This window comes from Mercenaria mercenaria, unplaced genomic scaffold (assembly GCF_021730395.1).
Source record: "Mercenaria mercenaria strain notata unplaced genomic scaffold, MADL_Memer_1 contig_3423, whole genome shotgun sequence".
Classification (NCBI taxonomy): Eukaryota; Metazoa; Mollusca; class Bivalvia; order Venerida; family Veneridae; genus Mercenaria; species Mercenaria mercenaria.
This window is the reverse complement of record NW_026461559.1, coordinates 1,248-21,459: the sequence shown is the minus strand read 5'-3', so window position 1 is coordinate 21,459 and position 20,212 is coordinate 1,248. Positions and strand designations below refer to the sequence as shown.

Sequence of the window (20,212 nt, the reverse complement as noted above, 5' to 3'; positions counted from 1 at the left end):
TGTTATTCATAATTCGTGAATTCTCTTTTATTTCAAATTGATTCTGATAATTCAAATCAAAATAACTCATATCATGTCTTTGTTATGTATTTACTATTGACTAATTATGCAAAAGTTTACCATGGCAATCACTATTTTGATATAAATTGTAAATTATAGAAGCTTTTAAGGTTAATAATTACCTTTTGTGTTTCGGGATTTGTCAACTATTTCGTTACATATGTCTGAGCCCTTTAGTACCTGGTCTGGTGTTGAGGTCAGTTCATTTGCAGAAGCTGAAATAGAAGCAATCAAGCGTTATAAAATAGAAAAAGTGGAAACTACTGCTCGCTCAACACGCCAAAGAATAGAAAATACCGTCCACGCCCATTACCCACGGGTCTAGCGTAACTCAACATTTACATATGCTACAAGATTTGTGGCTGATTTCTACCATTTCGTTTTGGCGGGGCGAAAACACGACAACACGAAAACTCGACTAATTTGGTTTTTGTCGGGTTGTCGTGTTTTCGTGTCGGCAGGGCTAAACGGTTAGAGGATGCAAACACGACAATTTTATCTGTCGTGTGTTCGTGTTGGCGAATATGAATATTTATTTGTCGTGTTTGTCGTGCTGTCATGTTTTCGCCCTGCCGACACGAAAACACGAAAACTTGAGAAAATAGGTCTTTGTCGAGTGTTCGTGTTGTCGTGGTTTGGCCCCTCCAACAAGAGAACACGACAAATACCTAATTTGTCATGTTTGTGTCTTTTAGTTTCAGCGGGATATTTTGTGTTTTCGTGTATTTGCCCCGCCGACATGAAAGCATGAATTCCCAAAAACACCACAATTATCTGATTTGTTTTTGTGTAGGCGTCTTCCGTTAGACAGGCGCACAATAATTACTGAACTGAACACAGTATAACTGCATGCAAAAAGATACAAAAACAACAAGGAAATATAAGTTTAAGAATGAAAAATGACTTATATTCTATGTATTTTTCGGCCTTATACCATTTTGTTACATAAAAACTAGAACTGTCACCGGAGTGACGAATAACCCAACTATACGGTCATGTCATAGAAGAATGGCAACCATAAGAAAGACATGGCCAAAAAAGGTGCGATTTAAGTCGAACTTTATCTGTATTTTATGATGTTACACCTGTGTACCAAAACGTATCTAAATCTGACAAGTATTTCGTTAGTAACTGTCCGGTAACCCTGAATTTGGCAAATGTTAAGTTTGAACGGGGTCATAACTACATAAAAAGATTAGTGGTTTGTAGCCAAAGTCGAACTTTCAATAGAATGTTTAATGACTCCAATTGTGAATGAATATTGCACAATAGCTTGAGTCTGTGTTAAATGTATCAAATAGTAAAAGAGGTTCAGATAAAATAAAAATTCAAAATTGGGGCATTATTCATGAAATATTGGTGCAAGTGTTATGCATCTTGTGTCATATGATGTTGGTGATGATGTGAAACCTACTTCAAGAATCAAACGCATTTCGTAACAATTGATTTGTAATGAAAATACATCAAAATTAACCTTAAAGTCTAAGTAAAAGGGGGTATAATTCATGAAAAAAATGTTGTTAAAGTTATGCACCTAGAGTCACATGATGTGGGTGATAAGGTGGAGCACCTATTTTAAGTTTGAATCAAATCCATTTATTAATAACTGAGATAAAGTAAAAGTGTATCAAAACTTTAACCTGAAATTCTAAATAAAAAGGGGCATAATTAATGAAATATCGGTGCAAGAGTTATGGCCTTGTGTGATATGATATGGGTGGTGATGTTAAACAACTACTTTAAATTTGAATAAAATCCATTGACAATAAAAACCTTTCCAGGCACATAGAAGTTACGTAGCAAAAACCAAATATCTAAGCTTTGACCTTGAATTGTGACCTTCACCTTTGACCAAAGCATAGATGATGTGTTCAACACGTCATCTGGTCATGAGGAATAATTTTGTGAATTTAAATTAAAATCCTGCAAACTGACACCTATATAGCCCCCATCCACCCCCAAACCCTACCCCCAGGAGAGGATATAAATATCGATGGACGAACGTCTAATATTAATTAACTAATCACTTCTGTCTTTTTATTCTTTTTCCTCATTTTATGTATTTCCTCATTATGTATCAGTACAATTTCTTACTAGAATATTAAGATTAACATTAAAATAAAATTAACATTTTTATATTGATCAAGTCTGTTTAGTCTTTGTTTTTGACTGCTTATTTTTTTATATTTGATATTGTATTACAGCGAAGATATTGCGGGTACGAAAGTGGCGGGTCAGCCGTTAGCTAATATATACACATATGGTTGATATTAATATATATATATATTTTTTTTTATTTTTTTATTATTTTTTTTTTGATATGAATGATATTATAAAATTGTTGCACAAATATTTAATACCTGATATCAATTCCGCCCGACGACAATACAAATTTATACGCAGGGAAAGACTAGTATCATAATAAGGTTGTGCTCTGTCATAATGTTTTATAAGAACAATATCATTATAATAAAATCAAAACCCTTATTAACGAGGTAACTCGCTAAATAAATAAGCTAATCTTCATTAAGACCCACGCGTATACCATCCCTACACCCGAACCCAAAATCGGGCGGTTGTGAAACGACCTGTACTCATCAAAGTTGCACCCAGACCAACTATTTTGGCAAAAGAGTAATATTTTCTCCCAATTTAGACCCAAAAATGCACCAGTGACCACCACTTTATTCCTATACTTCAAAAATGTCAGATAACCTCTGCTCCGAACCCTTAAATAGGAGGGCATGACCCCTCTCACGTATCTCAAATTTTGGACAAAAAATGCAACAGGGACCACCATTCATATCTATACAAATGTATTTAAAAACTTACAAGGGAGAGACTCTGTGACTCCACTGTCAGGAGAGGGTAAAGTCGAATACCTCGAAATCTGGACTCAAAAACTGCAACAGGGGCAACAATTTTATAAAAATATTTCAAACATTTTCAGGCGGACACGCCTTGACCTACCTGACATGAGGAGTTTTTGCATAAAATATGTCGTGTTTTCGTGTTAGAAATTAGATTTTGGTCGAGTTTTCGTGTTGAAATGTTTTCGCCCCGCCAACAAGAAATTGCAGAAATCAGCCACCATAGTATAATCAATCAAAGCGCTCAAAGCGCTGATGGTGGCTGCTAATCAATGTTTAAAATATTACAAAGAAAGTGACAACTGAGGAATTGTTAATATAAACTATAAGAACTTTTTTTGCATTTTTTTATATTCGGCTTTGGTTTCAAAATTAATCCTTTTTCACTGCCAGTCATTGTTTACTTAACACTGATTCAGTCTTTAACGAATAGTTTTGATTATTTGTGAGGAAAACGACAACATAAATTACATGGAAAATGTTTTACTATGAATAAATAATATAAGCTTTTTCTCCAAATCATTCAGCTTTTAAGATTTCTTTTTAAAGCTTTTGGGCAGTGTCTGTCATGAATTATTATACACACTGATTTAGTCCGTATCAGATAGCTGTGGTTTTCATGAGACTTTTGTGAAAGAAAACAACACAAACATGCACCACAGATGCACCTCAGAATGTCAGTTCTGCAGCTAGTGTATTTTAGACGTGAATTAATTATCACTCCTTGGCAAAAATGCTGGACATTAAGTCAGACAAACTTACAACTTTAGTCAGACCGAGAAAAAAGTCGAAAATATGTAACTGGCCAAACGAAACCGTTTTACTTTTTATACATATATTTGTATCCAGATATATTGAGACGCACCATGAGAAAACCAGCATAGTGCGTTAGCGAACAGCAAGGATTCTGACCAGAGTGGTGTATGGATCCGCAGTTTGATTTGGGCCCATGCTGGTCACAAATGCACTATGTTGTTTTTCTCATGGTGCGACTCGAATGAATTTAGCTGAAGTGAGCAGAATCTGTCTTGAAACAATTTAATTTTTAAGTTGTTCAAATCTGTTAACCGACGACTTGCTACAGTCTGACACATTGCCTTTTCAAAAAGGCGAGTGAGTATCATCGCTGCGCCCACTTTCATGGGCTTACAAGTTGATGAAATCGTGATACAGTAGCACCACTTAGTCAAAGCGAGCTTGAAACACTTCTGAGCTTGGGCGACCTGTGGCTTTCCACGTTGATAATTCGTGTTTTGTCTGACAAAATTATACCGAATACATGTGTATCTATGCATACATATAGTATCTTATATTGTACATTTGCTGAAGGAAGATTATCCGTGAGAAAATATTATTTAGAAAACATACATGTCTTTGATTCTCACGGCAGGTCACATTGCAAACAATATCGAATGAATTTTAACTGAATGTTCTTCCATTTTTGTTCACTCTCGTATTGTAAGCATGTTTAAGTATAATTTGTTCTTGATATAACGATGAACTGTACATGTTCAAGTTATATCAATAAAGTACTGTTCTGTTCATAAATCATCTCACTAAATTTGCGCTAATAAGTGTTAATTGGCAGTATCAACGCCTGAGGAAATCCATATCACTGCTGATTATCGATTTTCTATAAATAGCCTAATCAACATGCGGTCATATTTTTGCGTGCTTGAAACGAAAACGAGACAATACAGTCGAAAATTCAGTAACATTCTTAGATCACTAGGGTTGCATTAATATAATATCTTACAATTTGATAGCTATGACGAAATTTAAGTTTGTTCTAGCATATTTGAAAAGTATTACAACTTGCTGGAAAAGCTATCAGCAGTACAAACTGGTATTGTCTATGGACCGGAAATGTTTGGAAACTTTTCCGTTGAAATTCCGTTTCTATTTTTAGCCGCGGATTATTGCTATCAGAAGTCATTGTTCTTCAAATAAAGCCTTAAATTTCGGAAGTTATACATGGGACACTGCGGTTAGGAAACATTTTTGAATTGTCAGTCTGGATTCCCAGGCTAGGTTTCTATATACATAAGCTACCTTTTTCAACGTTATAAGCTACGTGACCTCTGGGGCAGTACCATGCAATAGCTAATCAATATCATCGCTCCAGTTCAGGTGACATGAGGTCATCGTTTATTCACGTGACCATAAATTTGCATATTTGTATTCATACACGTTGTTGTTTTAATTAAAACGTTTACCTCAGTTTGTATTGATTTTAGTCGCCGAATTTACATTAAAAATGGTAGTAAGGCATATATTGTAGCTTTTCAAATTATGCACGTTGTGTAGATAATTGTTTACCTAGAAAGCTTGGAACTATTTTTGGTTGTGTTGTTAGGATGGTCTTAAGAACTGACAAGATTTTTCAAACGGAGTATTCTTTTTGACACTGGTGGCAGCTAGCAGCCACCAAAAACAGTTTAGAGACATCCGCACACATGTTCATATGGCGGAGGCCATGGATAACATGTGTGGAATTCATAACAAGTGGCTTATTGTCCCCAGTTAAAATAATGGGTTTGCCCTAAACGAGAAAACAATGGCCAGAACTAAACAAAGGGAGTCTGTGGTTATTGACACTGCATATCATAAAAACTGCCAAAAGACAAAATTTAAAGGACGGTATCATATACAAGTGGTGATGATACAATACCAAAGGCTATGAAAGTGTGTTTGCTTCTGATTTTCCGATTCCAACAATAACAATAACCCCGTCCTTAATACTTTACACACATTTATGAACAAATCGGGGCCTGTTCAGGCGAAAACCCCATCTCATTTTTTTCTGATATCGTATTATTAGCATGTCCTATCGATTATCACTTCGCCCTAGATTTCCGACTCTTGTAGTAAACAGATTCTGGAAAAAAAATGCATACACTCCAGGTGTAGGCAATGTCGTTTCCGGTAACACGGTAAAGTAATTAGGATGGGTAGTCGTTTTTTAAATATCTAGTTTGACTTTTCTGAAATTATTTTTGTTTCAAAAATGCAGTACAAATAAGGTTGTTATGCTTTTCGAATAGGTAACAGTCACATTGTTTCATCTTACAACAAATATAAATAAAAAAGTCTGAATACATATGGTACTTTTTCAAAGACCTTATTACGAAATTTTATGGTTATTACAGGCGCCTTTTCGAGTGTTCTTTTTTTGTACAAAATAAAGGTAAATGATTACAACGACAGAAGTTGAGTACCAGATTGATTTTTGCCTGGACGACTACTTAAAACTGATAAAACAAAGTTGATGAGAAAACCGAGATTTATGTAGGATCCTAAAAGACCTACCACAATTTAGTGACCTAATGTATTTACTCCAACATGAACAAATCATTCTAATAATGCTATTTTACACGGTGGCAGGCGCACAATTAAGACCCTTTGTGAATAAATGTTTAAAAAAGTTCACCTGCAAACTTCTTCTGTCTATCTCTTTTAGCTATCTTACACTGTCTTTTTGGTATTGTATATGTCATAGTTAATTTTTAACTTGATTTATTTCCTGTTATATCTAAATAAATCTTGAATTTTATTGTCATGGTATAAAGCATCGCGCAAACATTCAGTTAAGAGTTTGTTCCCCTTATAATCTATCTATCTATCTATCTATCTATCTATGTAAACAAACAAATAATCTCTCTTTCTCACGTAAATTAAAGTTTTGCTTTTCAGTTGAAGATGCATAGATACGTTATGATATCATTAACCAATCCAACCTACCTTGTGGCGGTTCTCTTTCTGTGGCTGACAAGCTCGACAAATTTGTATTCACGTCGTCCCCGTCTGAAGAAGTAAACTCTTTTTCAACTTCCTCTATGTAATTTGCAAGGTATTCTTGGTCGGATTCTTTCAGAGCTGTCTTTAACACATTATAAGCATCTTCACCTTTTTTACTAATTTCCGATACAAAGGCGCTCATACGATCTGATATCGTTTTCTGTGTCTATAATGAAAATCCATGATATTGTATAGAAAATGAAGAAAACTAAAAGTTTTTTTTAACTCTTGTGAATAATTCGGATCGAGTTTAATAATGCTTTTGCACAGAAATGTGACCAAATAATTGCAATTTTGCAGTGTGACATTTTATTTGTTTTTATTTTTATATCCATTACTATCTCAACATAAACAAACAGGAATAGATGTTCCGTGGAAACCATTATAAATCCCTACAGCAGAGTATGTATGTATATGTATGTAACCGATACATAGACAATTCAAACTAGAGCTATCACTAAAGGTGATGAATGTCCCCCCCCCCACCCCCACGGCATGCACTGACTCACGACATTGCAATTTGACGCACACAAGGTTGCATAATTATGTGGACTGTATGTTTTTAGACTGTATGTATACAGTATAGTTACAAAAAAACAAAGTCCCATAACTATGCAGAATATTTATATTTATATTCTGTTGTTACTCATCACTCGTGTGAAGTTTCATTAAATTGTGTCAAGGGGATGAGGAGAGATGGTGCGCACAAGATTGTGTCTATGTATAATATATAATTATAGTATAGTAACAAAAAACAAAGTCCCGTAACTCTGCAATTTTTTTTCTGAAAGAACTTAACATGTCCTATGCACAACTACTGTTGTTACTAATCACTTATGTGAAGTTTCATTAAATTGTGTCAAGGGGCTGAGGAGAGATGGTGCGCACAAAATTGTGTCTACGGACAGACGGACGGACGGACAGACAGGCGGACGGACAGACAGACAGACAACCTGAAACCAGTATACACCCCTTACAACTTTGTTGTCGGGGAGGTAGGGGGGTTACATAAACAACAGCAAGACAATCACATGATGTCACACAAATGGGAAATGTCATGGAGAGATCTCTTGCTAAAGAGCAATAAGTATCTTAAACTGGCTGTTTGTTTGCTAGTATTAACTCTTTTTTCCAACCATCTTCAAACGTTACAAGACAATGTTTCCTGAAAGTAATCTCCACCGTGTGAATCCTTTATACCATTGGCTTATCAAGGCACAATTTTAACTTAAGTATATGAAATACTTTTTGGAAGCAAAGAAAACAAACAAGCAATATGACATCTGATTCGGGTTTTAAAGTCTGTTCAACAGACACAAAAATATGTTAGTAAACATATAGGTGGCAAAGAAAATTGAAAAATGGCTTGGATATTCCAAGGAATGCAACAAAAAAAACATCAAAGGAATACAGAAAGACAATATCTTTTAAAACCCGCAGTGTAATACTGACAAGAGAGTAAAGACAAAAGACAAAATCAAAACATGTGTCAAACTGTTCCAATTTAACATTGTTCTATATAGTTTGTAGAATTATGAGGTGACTGAAATTACTTTGAAACAGAAGCAGCGTCAATTATTTAAGTCTGTTTACTTCAAAGTTAATATAGATCCCGTCGCAAAGTATGTTCCAGAACTGTTACCGCAAAAGGTGTGCACGTATTATTAAAGGTGACAGGCGTTGACTAGTGATGCCTGGGTTATGGTAAAACCCCATTTGAAAGGGACAGATCTGTAGTCATCTGATTTAGGAAAGGGGAACAATTAATTATAGTTTGTAGTAGAATTAATTTGTATTTATCTCAAAACTGCAGTGAAAGTGTATATATAGCATTTGTTTAATTGCTTAAATTCTTCAAAACATAAATTATGACGGGGCAGGTTATAAGCACCAACTTGATTATGTTTGATCATTTGTTGGATGTTTGATAACTGCATTCAAACATTTATGTTTATCCGCTGGAACCAAGAAAATATATACGACCGGGGGCTATGCCAAGTATATGAATTTCGATGAAAAAGTAGATAAATTCAAGTTCAAAGTAATAGTGAGCTAATGTTATTTTTCCTGCATTTTTATAATGTTTTATATTTTTTTTTCATCTACGCAAACTTTACTTTTATATTATTTGAAACGTTTCAAACGTTATACCTTTTGGCAAAAGGCATATGCTCTTTTCTTATTTATGTCGAATACACACCGTAAACTACCTTTTGTCCTTTCACCGAATACGGACAGAAAAAAGTAACATTTTTGTATCTTATATGCTTGTAATGAGAAATACATATATTTTTCACCGATCTTAGTATTTTACTAATACTTGTCCCGTAAACTTTTCTCAATCTAATATTTATTCTTGTTTACATAATGAATGTGTTGCTGACAAATCATACAAGGAAATAACTCTAAAACATGTCGGCTGCTACCGACATAAAACGAACTTCTATATTGAAAAGCTTACTTTAATATCCTTTAGCTTGTCGGCTGAAAGTATGCCTTCTGTCAGGAGACTAATCAAGATTGAATCTAAATTCAGCTTCTCGGTGAAAGTCTGCAGAACCTTTGTTAAAACTCTTGTATATATGGCTTTTTCTTCTGAAAGTGACAAAGGAAACAAATTAGAAAACTGAATAGCAATCAGTAGTTTAACTTCTTGAATCTATTTCAGGTAATGCCTTTCATTCTCAAGAGTATGCTTCCTCAACGCAGCGCTTTATAAACTCATATCTTTCAGGAATTTTAAAGTTATGGTATTAACTGAGTAAAGTTAATTTTTACCCGTTTTGTACAGGGCTAAGCATTTAAAGATATGCACTTCCACACTTCATCAAATAATCATTTTTCCCCATTTTGCATGTTTCATTTGATTTTTGTATACAGCAAAAGAGATAGAAATATCCTAACATATCCACAATGATACAGAAGCGCAGCTAATGGGATATCTCTGCATTTAAGGCATTGTTGTTACGATACATTTTCATTTCCTGACTTCAAGCTTTGAAACGGAGGTTTACAATATAATATACAATATAAATGATAATTGTCTTATCCTTAAAACAGCTCATAAAGTTATTTACTGTCACAACTCGGACACAATGTTTACTTTGTTCTTCGCTTATTGACAAAAGTGCCGAGCGGTCACGAAATAGATCGACAGGCAAATGATCACCGATGTGCTACTCTGAGTAGGTCACATCAGCATGCACGACTCGTCAAAGACACATATACCGCTAAGTCAACGGAATCATGACTGAATTTCGTCGCCGATATAACTTCCTACAGGTGAGCCACTAGCCTTAGATCTGCTGCAGTATTCGACGGGACAATTAAAGGACACGCAAGCATGCATAACTGATTAGTATCTCAGCGGAGAAATACAGCGATCACTTAGGGAGAACACTTGTCTCGATACTTGTCCATGAATCGACTCTCAATAGGCGTTATAGGCTACATTTAGCTGGATCCGGTCATACATAGGGTACCATATTTATCCGCAGTTTACGTCGAAAATGACAAATGCTGCATGGCACTAGAGAGCAGCTACAGATCCAAATTAACCGTTGACGTAACAGCTCAGATAATGCAAAGAGATGAACCGCAAAGTCCTTAGATTTAATACTTGTCTCAACACTGCACTCATGTAATATTAGACTAAGTTCTGACACTTTTATTGTACCACATGCTAATAGTTCTAGATCAGCTCACGCGGAAAACCAATTTTCCGTGTGTGTGTGCTTTTTTTTTTTTTTTTTCGAGTACTGTCCGGACTCGGAGTACCGATCATTATACTTTTATTAATTTAGCGGAATTTCGGTACTTGACGGAACTCCAAGTCGAAATTTTACTGGAAATACTATGATATATAGCAGTATTTTTAGAAATAGATTTATGCTTAATCATTCAACTTTAGAATAATGTATTACTACACTTTATAAAACACCCGCTAAATAGTAAAGTGTTAAGTATAATATTGTAATAGTTTCTGACTATGTTATTTAATCCGCCAAGAAAGGATACATTATAGAGATGGACTGTGTGTCATGATATAGAAATTTAGAAGTAAAGCTGTCATTGGAAACTGTTCAGAGGTATATGCCATTTCATTTCTAAGCTATTTAATTAGGGCTGGGATGAAATGTTTATGTAAATATTGTGAAAATCAAGAATAATCAACAGACTACATGGTTACGTTCGTTTCTTTGATATGTACTCTAATACAGCAGACTGATACTTAAGTTTTCATAGTGACTGAACACAAGGCAGAAACTGGTAGCCGACTATGTTATTTAAATTAAAATAGATTTATGTAAAATGGATCAAAGTTAACAATTATATAAAATTAAGCAAACTTTCAAATAACTGTCCTTCAAGAATAGATTTAATAAATATTATATTGAAATAGTTTCCGATTGTCACAGTACAAATTAAGTTTAGAGATAAATTTATGTAAAACGGACTAAACTAAGACCTATATAACTAGATAGTGGCCGTTAGTGAGCCGATCTGTATATATAAAAAATACCTCTATCAAACTATTCAAGATTACAACAGTATTCTAATAAAAATACAGGAAATAAAAAAATCCATAAGAGTGACGTCAAAGCGACAAATATGACGTTTAGTTTTGAATAAAAAGTTTACGTTAATCTTGTCGCATGTAAAACTCAAACGATAGAATTTGACAACAAATTAACATGATGATGAATTTTTATTTTCTGTCGATTGAAGGAATAAAATTATTGGGTCACCGAATTTATTTTTGCGTAAAATTACTTTGCGCTACCCTACCCCTAAATCACAAGATAGTGATTTTTTATGTATCACCTCTTTTAGGATGAACTCTACTGTTTCATTTTTCCTGATAAAATTAAATCAAAATAACCTTTAAAAACCTGTTACATTACCGAAATAATTTCTGTGTAAAACTCAGATTTAAATATATGAGAATGCGACAAAATCAACACCGAATTACCATTGGCGCTGAATTACATTACTCTACTCCTACCCCAAAAAATGCGTAATTCAATGTATTTTCTGATTCTCGTGATATAGACAAACTCATTTTAACCTATTTTAAGTAGAATTTAATCAAAAGAGGCCTTTACAGCTATTAATTATTTCATTCAACGTTACAGGTGAAATAAGTTATCTCGCAATTTAATAATGATACATGAAAACTCATGTATCGATGCGCATTACATTGTTAACATTTAAAAAATAAATATAAAAAAACGACAGATATATAGTGAAAATCTTTTATTTGAATTATCTCAACCTTTTAATTTTAATAAATCCATCACAGGCCGCTATTTCCGTGACGTATTATTTATGCGCAAAAACATTGTTACATAAAGAATTTTAAGCATCTTACAGCACTGAGAAAAACAAATATAGGCCTACATTATAAATATATGCCATAAATATCTTATTAGTTAACATATAAGGTGTCTTCTTAATAAAGCAGATTCAAACGACAACCAGTCTTCCGAAAATAATTCTGGGGTAAACAAAACCTGGCCAACTTCGGCACAGTTCGAAAAAAGTAAAACGTAAGTGACAATGAGAATTTATTTTTTTTTTTGTTGGATTTAACGTCGCACCGACACATGGTCATATGGCGACTTTCCAGCTTTAATGGTGGAGGAAGACCCCAGGTGCCCTTCCGTGCATTATTTCATCACGAGCCGGCACCTGGGTAGAACCACCGACCTTCCGTAAGCCCGCTGGATGGCTTCCTCACATGAAGAATTCAACGCCCCGAGTGAGGCTCGAACCAACATCGATGAGGGGCAAGTGATTTGAAGTCAGCGACCTTAACCACTCGGCCACGGAGGCCCCTACAATGAGAAATATTCATTTAAAACATAACACATAACTCGGAAAGAAGTGCTAATACTTAAGAAATAATATATCTCATCCAGTGATTTGTCGTTGAATAAATCATTGTTTGGAGTTCAGATGCGAAGGAATTATTATTATTATTATTATTATTATCATACCAGATTTGTTGAGCGCCCTTTTCATATGGAATATACGTTCAAAGGCGCTTTACAATTAAACATGTGACATATCGCAGATATGTAGGAAAATAACAAAACATGACATATGCAATCACAAAACTGAAACTGAACAATTTGATTAAACGCCTTTTTCATAAATGATAATTATATTCAATGGCGTTGTACATAATAATAAAAATAATAGTTATTACAACAATATCATCAATGAACAATGATAATATTTACAGCCTTATTGTAACAAACAGCCATAACCGCACCCCTCCCCCTGAGGTCGACTTACCCCTATTGCCAATACCAGTGCTTTAAGCACCAGGTACGCCCAGACGGGCTGCATATAGAGGTTCCCCCCCCCCACCCCCCGGTTAATGGTGCCATCATATACTGTATTAGATAGAAATACCACACACTTCAAGTGAAACTCAAGTCTTGCAAGAAACACACATAGAACGTCATAACACTTAAAATGTGACCTGATGAAATAAAAGATGAATTGTCAATTTAGTTAATTATATGATGAATTGTACAGTTAAGAGATCTTCGTCAGCGACGAATGACTTGCCGTATTTCTGTATCACAAAAATAACAATGGCGTATTTATTATGGGTAGAACAGTCACAGTTGGTATCTATATGTTGTAGAAAATTTTGAAAAGGTGTGTTTTGAGAGCTCTTTTAAATGAATTAAGTAATGAATCTTTTCTGAGATTGTCAGGGAGAGAGTTCCATAGTTTTGCGGCGGCAACTCTGAAACTTCTATCCCCGTAGGTAACCAGTCGACTTTTTTGTGGCACAAGGGTTGTTGCTGCACTTGCTGACCTCAGATTTCTATTATATCACGAGGGCGGAGCAATTCATTAAATGAGATATATTATTTCGATTCTAACACGTTACCAAGATTTTTAAGTATATCCTTGACGACATTCATTAAATATTTGCCCGTTTTCAATCGGTTTCTTTTCCAGTGCGCCGCTATGCCGTTTAACACCATGACGTCATAATTGTGACGTCAGAACAGTGATTTGTTGTAGTATAATTCACTGTTTTCTGCCTTCTTTGTTTAATAGGAAAATGAATCGGATCATGTTAGAATATACGATATCATTAAGTTTTTTAAAATTTAGAAATCCTTTATATGATAATAACATCATGTTCGAGTATATATCATTTTATCTAACTTTGTTACAAATTTACGTTTTGGAAATATTTCGATTGTTTGGAGAGTAGTCGGGCACCCCGATTTCGAATAAAGTGCATTCTCATGAATAACCGCGGGGAAACAGCATATTTGTTGTACGGAGGCTGTTGCTCTGAAAAGGTTAATTTATTTAGCAACTTGGCATTTTTTTTGTTTGAGCTCTGTTTTTTCTACGTTACTGTGGGCAGTTTACCTAAACAGTGTTCCTGGATTCTGTATCCTCAACAAATAACTTCTACTGATCTTCACCACATAAATCAGAGGTGGAGGAAGAATGATTTCGGACACGTGCCTTCTATCAAACGTCACGCACTACCCGGGGACCGAACTCGCGATCCATAGATCTGCGCTCCATCAATTGAGCTAAGCGGATGGGGTAAAAGAAAGAAACGAAGAAAGAAAGAAAGAAATAAAAACAGCGGTTGTGACTGACACTCGCTGTCAACAAAACCTCTCTTATATCATGAATACTGAACTTGTAGAAGTTATGATTTATTTCAAATAGCGTCTGTGGTATAAAATTTCAAAATAATGAAAAAAATAACTTTAATTTGTAAAACCAAATTCCGCCGTCAAATTATTTGAACTTATGCGTGGAGCGGGTAATTAACCGGACAAGCTCATGGCAACTTATCTGATGGTCAGATGCTACTAGGGCGGTGAAGCAAGAAACGCAATAGTAAAAATTAAGACCTTGGGATGTGCGTACGTGCGTGTGTGCTTAAGGAGGGTAAGGGGTATTATTAAGAAAAACAAGATACAAACAACCTTCACCCCCTTGTAGGAGCAGTAGAGTCAAAGTGATACGTATGAAATCACAAACTTTAGAATATTTGAATCTGTTGTATAATATTGATTAATGATATTGTACAATAATTATAGGTTATTAGCTTTGTACCAGGAAATATGCACGAGTTCTTCAGCGGATATATTGCGCGACTTTAGGAGCGCAACATTCTTCCGCTGAAGAACGAGTGCATAATAGACATTTCTAAAGTAAACGTAAATCGGAAACGGATTACTGAATCCGTAAATGTTATTTGCCAATAATGGTCTAAGGGAGGTTACTATTGCATTACTATTGGATGAAATTGTCTCCCATAGACCACAAATTAGCCTAAAATTTTACGGATTCAGTATTCCGTTTCGTAATTACGTTTACGTTAGAAAGGTCTATTTCCCGATGCAAAGATAATGACCTTTTTATAATATACGCATCTACACGTATAAATAAAATGGAAATATAACAAATTTGTTCAATAGCTTGAATAGGCTTGACAATACTGTACTATAGAAAAAGTAGTGCAACAACAAACACTGAAATACGTCATGCTACCGGTATGAAATTCAGGTGTCAGTGTATGGAAAAAATATTGACGTTTCTGGTACCAGTATAACTTAGAATAGATACGAGTATATAATGATGATGCTTTCTGTTTGTGTTTCAAGTGTGAATACTCCGAATAATATACACAAATGCATATGCAAATATTCTTCTTGTTCGCAGTGTTTTAAAACGGAAAACATGTCTATTGGTACTTTGAATTAGAAAATTATGAAAGAAAATAAGCTTTATCATATAGAAAGTATATTTAAAGCGACTTTCAATAATAACATGATCAGTATTTAAAGCAAAGTTGTCGTATTGTATGTCATACAATCTGCATTCAAACCATTTCGCAATGAAGTCGACCATTTTACAGTTATAAAGACCTCTTTTGAAAAGAAAACTCTCTTTCTTACGTTCCATAAATCGTTCAGGCCTGTAGTGAACAACTGATGGATGAGAATGTAAAATACTAAGATTTGAAAAGGGATACTAGTATATCAGTAACAACACCCAAACTAAGCTATGTTGTGATTTTGGGGTAGGGGTAGCGTAATGTAATTTTACGCGAAAATGGATATGGAGACCCTATAATTTTATTCTATAAATAGACAGAAAATAAAGTTTTCATCAACATGTCAGTTTTTTATCAAATTCTATCGTTTGGTTTTTACATGACGCATAATTAACGCAAACTTTTTATTCAAAACTAAATGTTATATATGTCGCTCTGACGTCATATTAACGTAAATATCGACTTCAAAGTAAAAATGATCTCCATAGCTTATGCACCATTTCAAAGACATTTTTAAACGAAAATATAATTAGAAAAAGCAAATCGATACTTGTTGACTGAACAGAATAATTTACGAAAACAGTCTGACGGACTTGAAAATTATAATCATGATTCATCAAAAATGGACGTCAATGGTCGTGTTTGAAGGTTTATAGAGAAACAATTGCAAGTTACAGAAATATCATAAAAGTAAAATACGTATCATATGAGGAATATGCTGTATTTTATATTAAGCAAAAATTCGAAACGGAACCCAACAACTTCAAATTTGACGTATTCCACCTTAATACGTCAGAGTTTAATTGAGTCTGTTCATGAGAAGTAATGGAAAGTGCAACACCTCTCACGCCCCCTAGCACCGGCTTAAGCGGAATTCTATTACAAAGATATTGAATAGACTCCATGATCCCAATGGACCAGAAAATATAACAACATTGAATCCAAGTACGGGGAGACTTTATACATGACATGGTCACTTTTTTCCTTTTTGAAGATACATAGTTTCAATACGGTACCATGAATAAGAATACGTTCTCCATACTTCAACTTACCTTGTGGCGGTACACTTTCTGTGGCTGATACATTCACTTCGTCCCCGTCTGTAGAAATGAACTCTTTTTCAACTTCCTCTATGTAATTTGCAAGGTGTTCTTGGCCGGATTCTTTCAGAGCTGTCTTTAATACGTTATAAGCATCTGCACCATTTTTACTAATTGCAGATACAAAGGCGTTCATGCGATCTGATTTCGTTAGTTTTTTCTATAACGAAATTCATAATACTCTATAAAATATGAAGAAAATGGCATTTTATGAACTTTGGTGCATAATACAATCATTCACATATGTCACGTCATATATGTTACCAGCCGTTACCAATTGAAAACGAGCTGCAACACGACGTTTTAACAGTATCCATTGAACATTCGCCGTCTGCTGACGATTTGGGCTTTGCAAATATTTAAGATTTTGATATGCAACATCGGATCAAGTTCAATAATGCTATTACACAGAAGTGTGTCCGAATACTGACATTTTGGCAGTTTGAAATTTCAGTACTTTTTATAATCCAATACCGACATTTATTCAGTGTGATATTTTCACTGATTGTTTGTCAGTTACTGTCAGGAACAGCTATGTTCTAAGAAATGTATGCATATGTATGTAACCTATAGACATATACACATTGGTACATATAAAATTCAAAAACAAAAACAAGACGGTCACATTTGGGAACACAAAGGGGAATCGTCAAGGGAAGATCAGTTGCAAAACAGCAATAAGGACCTTAGACTGGCTATTTGCATATAAGTACTCACTCTTTATTTCCAATATGTTCAAACGTTATAGGACATTGTTAATGAAAGTTATCCCTGCCAGCTGAATCTCTTATACGTTAAGGCATAAAAACTATATGAAAAGATTCTTTGGAAGCAAAGAACACTAACAAGCAAAAATCACATCACATTCAGATTTTTCAGACTGTTCAACAGACATGAAAATGCTACTGTAGATTTTGAAACACGCCTGCATTAACAAAACGCATATACTCTTTGCATATTTATGTATTACACACCATGATTTACCTTTTGTCCTTTCACTGAATGTTGATAGATGAAGTAACAATTTTGTATCTTATATGCCTTTTGTGTTTGCTTTTTATATATTTATACACGAGCATTTTTGTGTTTTACATGTCATGCCTTTTTGTTTCCATTACGTGTGTTAGAGATACACCTGGAGGGGATTACTTTTATTTACACTGTCCCGTGTCTTTGGAACATGGTGGGGATAAGAGTGAGGTTGGGTGCGCACCATAAACCGGTTTAAGCTCCCCAGTGGTGTTTTTGCCACAGACCGTTCCAAGGCGGTGCCCCACTTTGTTCCTTTGTTTGTTCGTTTTGTCCTAATGTGTTGGCTGTGTGTGTGACCGTGTCTATGTGTATGTGTGTGTGCGCGTGTGTATGTGTGTGTGTGTTTGTGGTGTGCGCGTCTGCGTGCTGTGGGTTTCGTTTTGGGGAGGCTGCGTTTTTGGTACGTGGCATTCCCTGTTTGATATTTGTCTTTGTTTTTTGTTGTTTTTTTTAATATATTTTCACCGGTTTTTATGTTTTACAAATGTTTTTTTCCGTAAACGCTTTATTTTGATTTACATAATGGATATCATGCTAAAAATATGCAAGGAAATAACTCTAAAATGTGTCGACTGCTACAAAAAGAAATACAAATTTCTATATTGTAAGGCTTACTTTGATTTCCTTCAGCTGGTCGATTGAAAGTACGCCTTCCGTCAGGAGACTAATCAATACATTATCTAAATTCAGCTTTTCGATGAAAGTCGGCAGAACCTTTGTCAAAACGTTTGTATCTAAAGATTTTTCTTCTGGAAATTACAAAGGAAAGAAAAGTTGAAAATATCAGACAGTAGTTTAACTACTTCAATTTATTTCAAATAATGCCTTTAATTCTTTAGAGTATGTCCCATTAACGCAGTCTATTACAAACTCATATCTTTCGGGAATTTTATTGTTACGGTATGTTAGCCGTGTCAAGTTATTTTTTACCCATATATACAGAACTAACAAATTGAAGATGCTCTTCTCCACTACATAAAATATTGATCATTTTTCCCATTTCGTATGTTTCATTCTATTATTATATATAGAGTAAAAGATGTGAAAATATCCTCTCAGGCAGACTGACAAGTATTCACAATGATACTAAAGCGTAGTCAATGGGATATCTCTGCATCTATGGCATTGTTGTTACTATTAATTTTCATTTTCGGACTTTGAAATAGAGATTTACAAAACAAACAATGATAATTGTCTTATCCTTAAAACTGCTAATAAAGTTATTAACTGTCATAACTCAAATACAATACTGTAGGCTTACTTATTTTAGCGGTGTACTGATAACAGTGCGTTTAGCAGGTGCGCTAATGCATGTCCTCGCATTAATTTGTCCAAGCATTTTAATGTAAATTTTCATTTGATGATGTTTTCTTCGAACATTTGCAAATAAATACTCTTGAGAGTTTGCAGTAGTTACACTGCTTGCTAAACTTTTAAGGTTCGTATGATATTCCTGTTTATTGTTCATATTATAATTTTAAATATATGGTCATGCAAAATAAAATATTTAAGCTTGTAGTTTGTGTTTTTTTTTCCGATTTGATCAAGTTGTTATCGATTTCCGTATCACCTTCGGGCATGTCCGTTGTTGCAGTCGCTCGTTTACGGAAAGGTGTGAACGTTTGTATTAAGACACATTGTATTAAGACACAATGTATGTAGGACAAAGGGGATTCAGTGATTAAAATGTGACAATCTCGTTTTATTTCAGCAATTATAACTAGTATACAGAACATAAAACACGCAGATTATTATAATTAAATGCAAGAAGACAATACAGTTACGTTGGCAATATTATACTGGGAGCGCAACAAAAGATCGACAAAATACATCGACATACACATTGACAAAACATCGACACATATTTTATCTACTCTTTTTCTTTATTTTCAGGGTTTAAATTACCTTGAATATTTTACACATATCTGAAAGGTTTGGTCTAAATCTTCAGACCGTCAGGATTAAGACTCGAAAATTTACGGCTAATGTTCAGTTAATGGGTGGTGGTATTAAAATGTACAGTTGTGAAAATTGTTGTCAGGTACTGACCAAACTTACACAGCTGACACAAAATTTAATACCAGTTCGATAAAGTGCAACACTGATATCTTTTATGTGACAACAACTCAATTTTGATGACAATGAGCTTAGTTTGGACATACTAGGACATACTAGACAAGTTTCGTATCAAATAATATCATTCTATGTCACATATAATAGCTCAATTCTGCATTTCTATATGTTCATATTCGTAAGATAATATCTGTAATTTAGTCAATAATGAAAAAAATGTTAGCAATCTGGTTTAAATTCATTAAAATTAATTGAAGTGTGACAAAACATGATATACGTTCCCTTAAATAGACTGGTTTTCATTGTACCGTTCAAACCGATGTATTTGTCACAAGTTGTTGAACTGTATACATTTAATAATTATAAACAAAAGCATAAAACAATAAAACAGATATAATTTGACAATCATGTATACAATACTTTGACTTTTAACTAATTGATTA

At 34.4% G+C, this 20,212-nt stretch overlaps 1 protein-coding gene across 1 annotated transcript in view; it reads right to left on the bottom strand.

Moving 5' to 3' along the window:
- The window catches only part of LOC123542873 (interferon-induced very large GTPase 1-like), a 29,407-nt gene extending 10,978 nt beyond the window's left edge, over nt 1-18,429 (bottom strand). The window contains exons 1-5 of the mRNA XM_053534153.1: nt 18,312-18,429; nt 16,617-16,824; nt 9,190-9,323; nt 6,672-6,894; nt 183-275 (exon numbers count right to left, since the gene is read on the bottom strand). Coding sequence (XP_053390128.1) covers nt 183-275; nt 6,672-6,894; nt 9,190-9,323; nt 16,617-16,800 — 634 coding nt within the window. The 5' untranslated portion in view covers nt 16,801-16,824; nt 18,312-18,429. The remainder of the gene's footprint in view (nt 1-182; nt 276-6,671; nt 6,895-9,189; nt 9,324-16,616; nt 16,825-18,311) is intronic.
- Nucleotides 18,430-20,212: the final 1,783 nt, after the last annotated feature.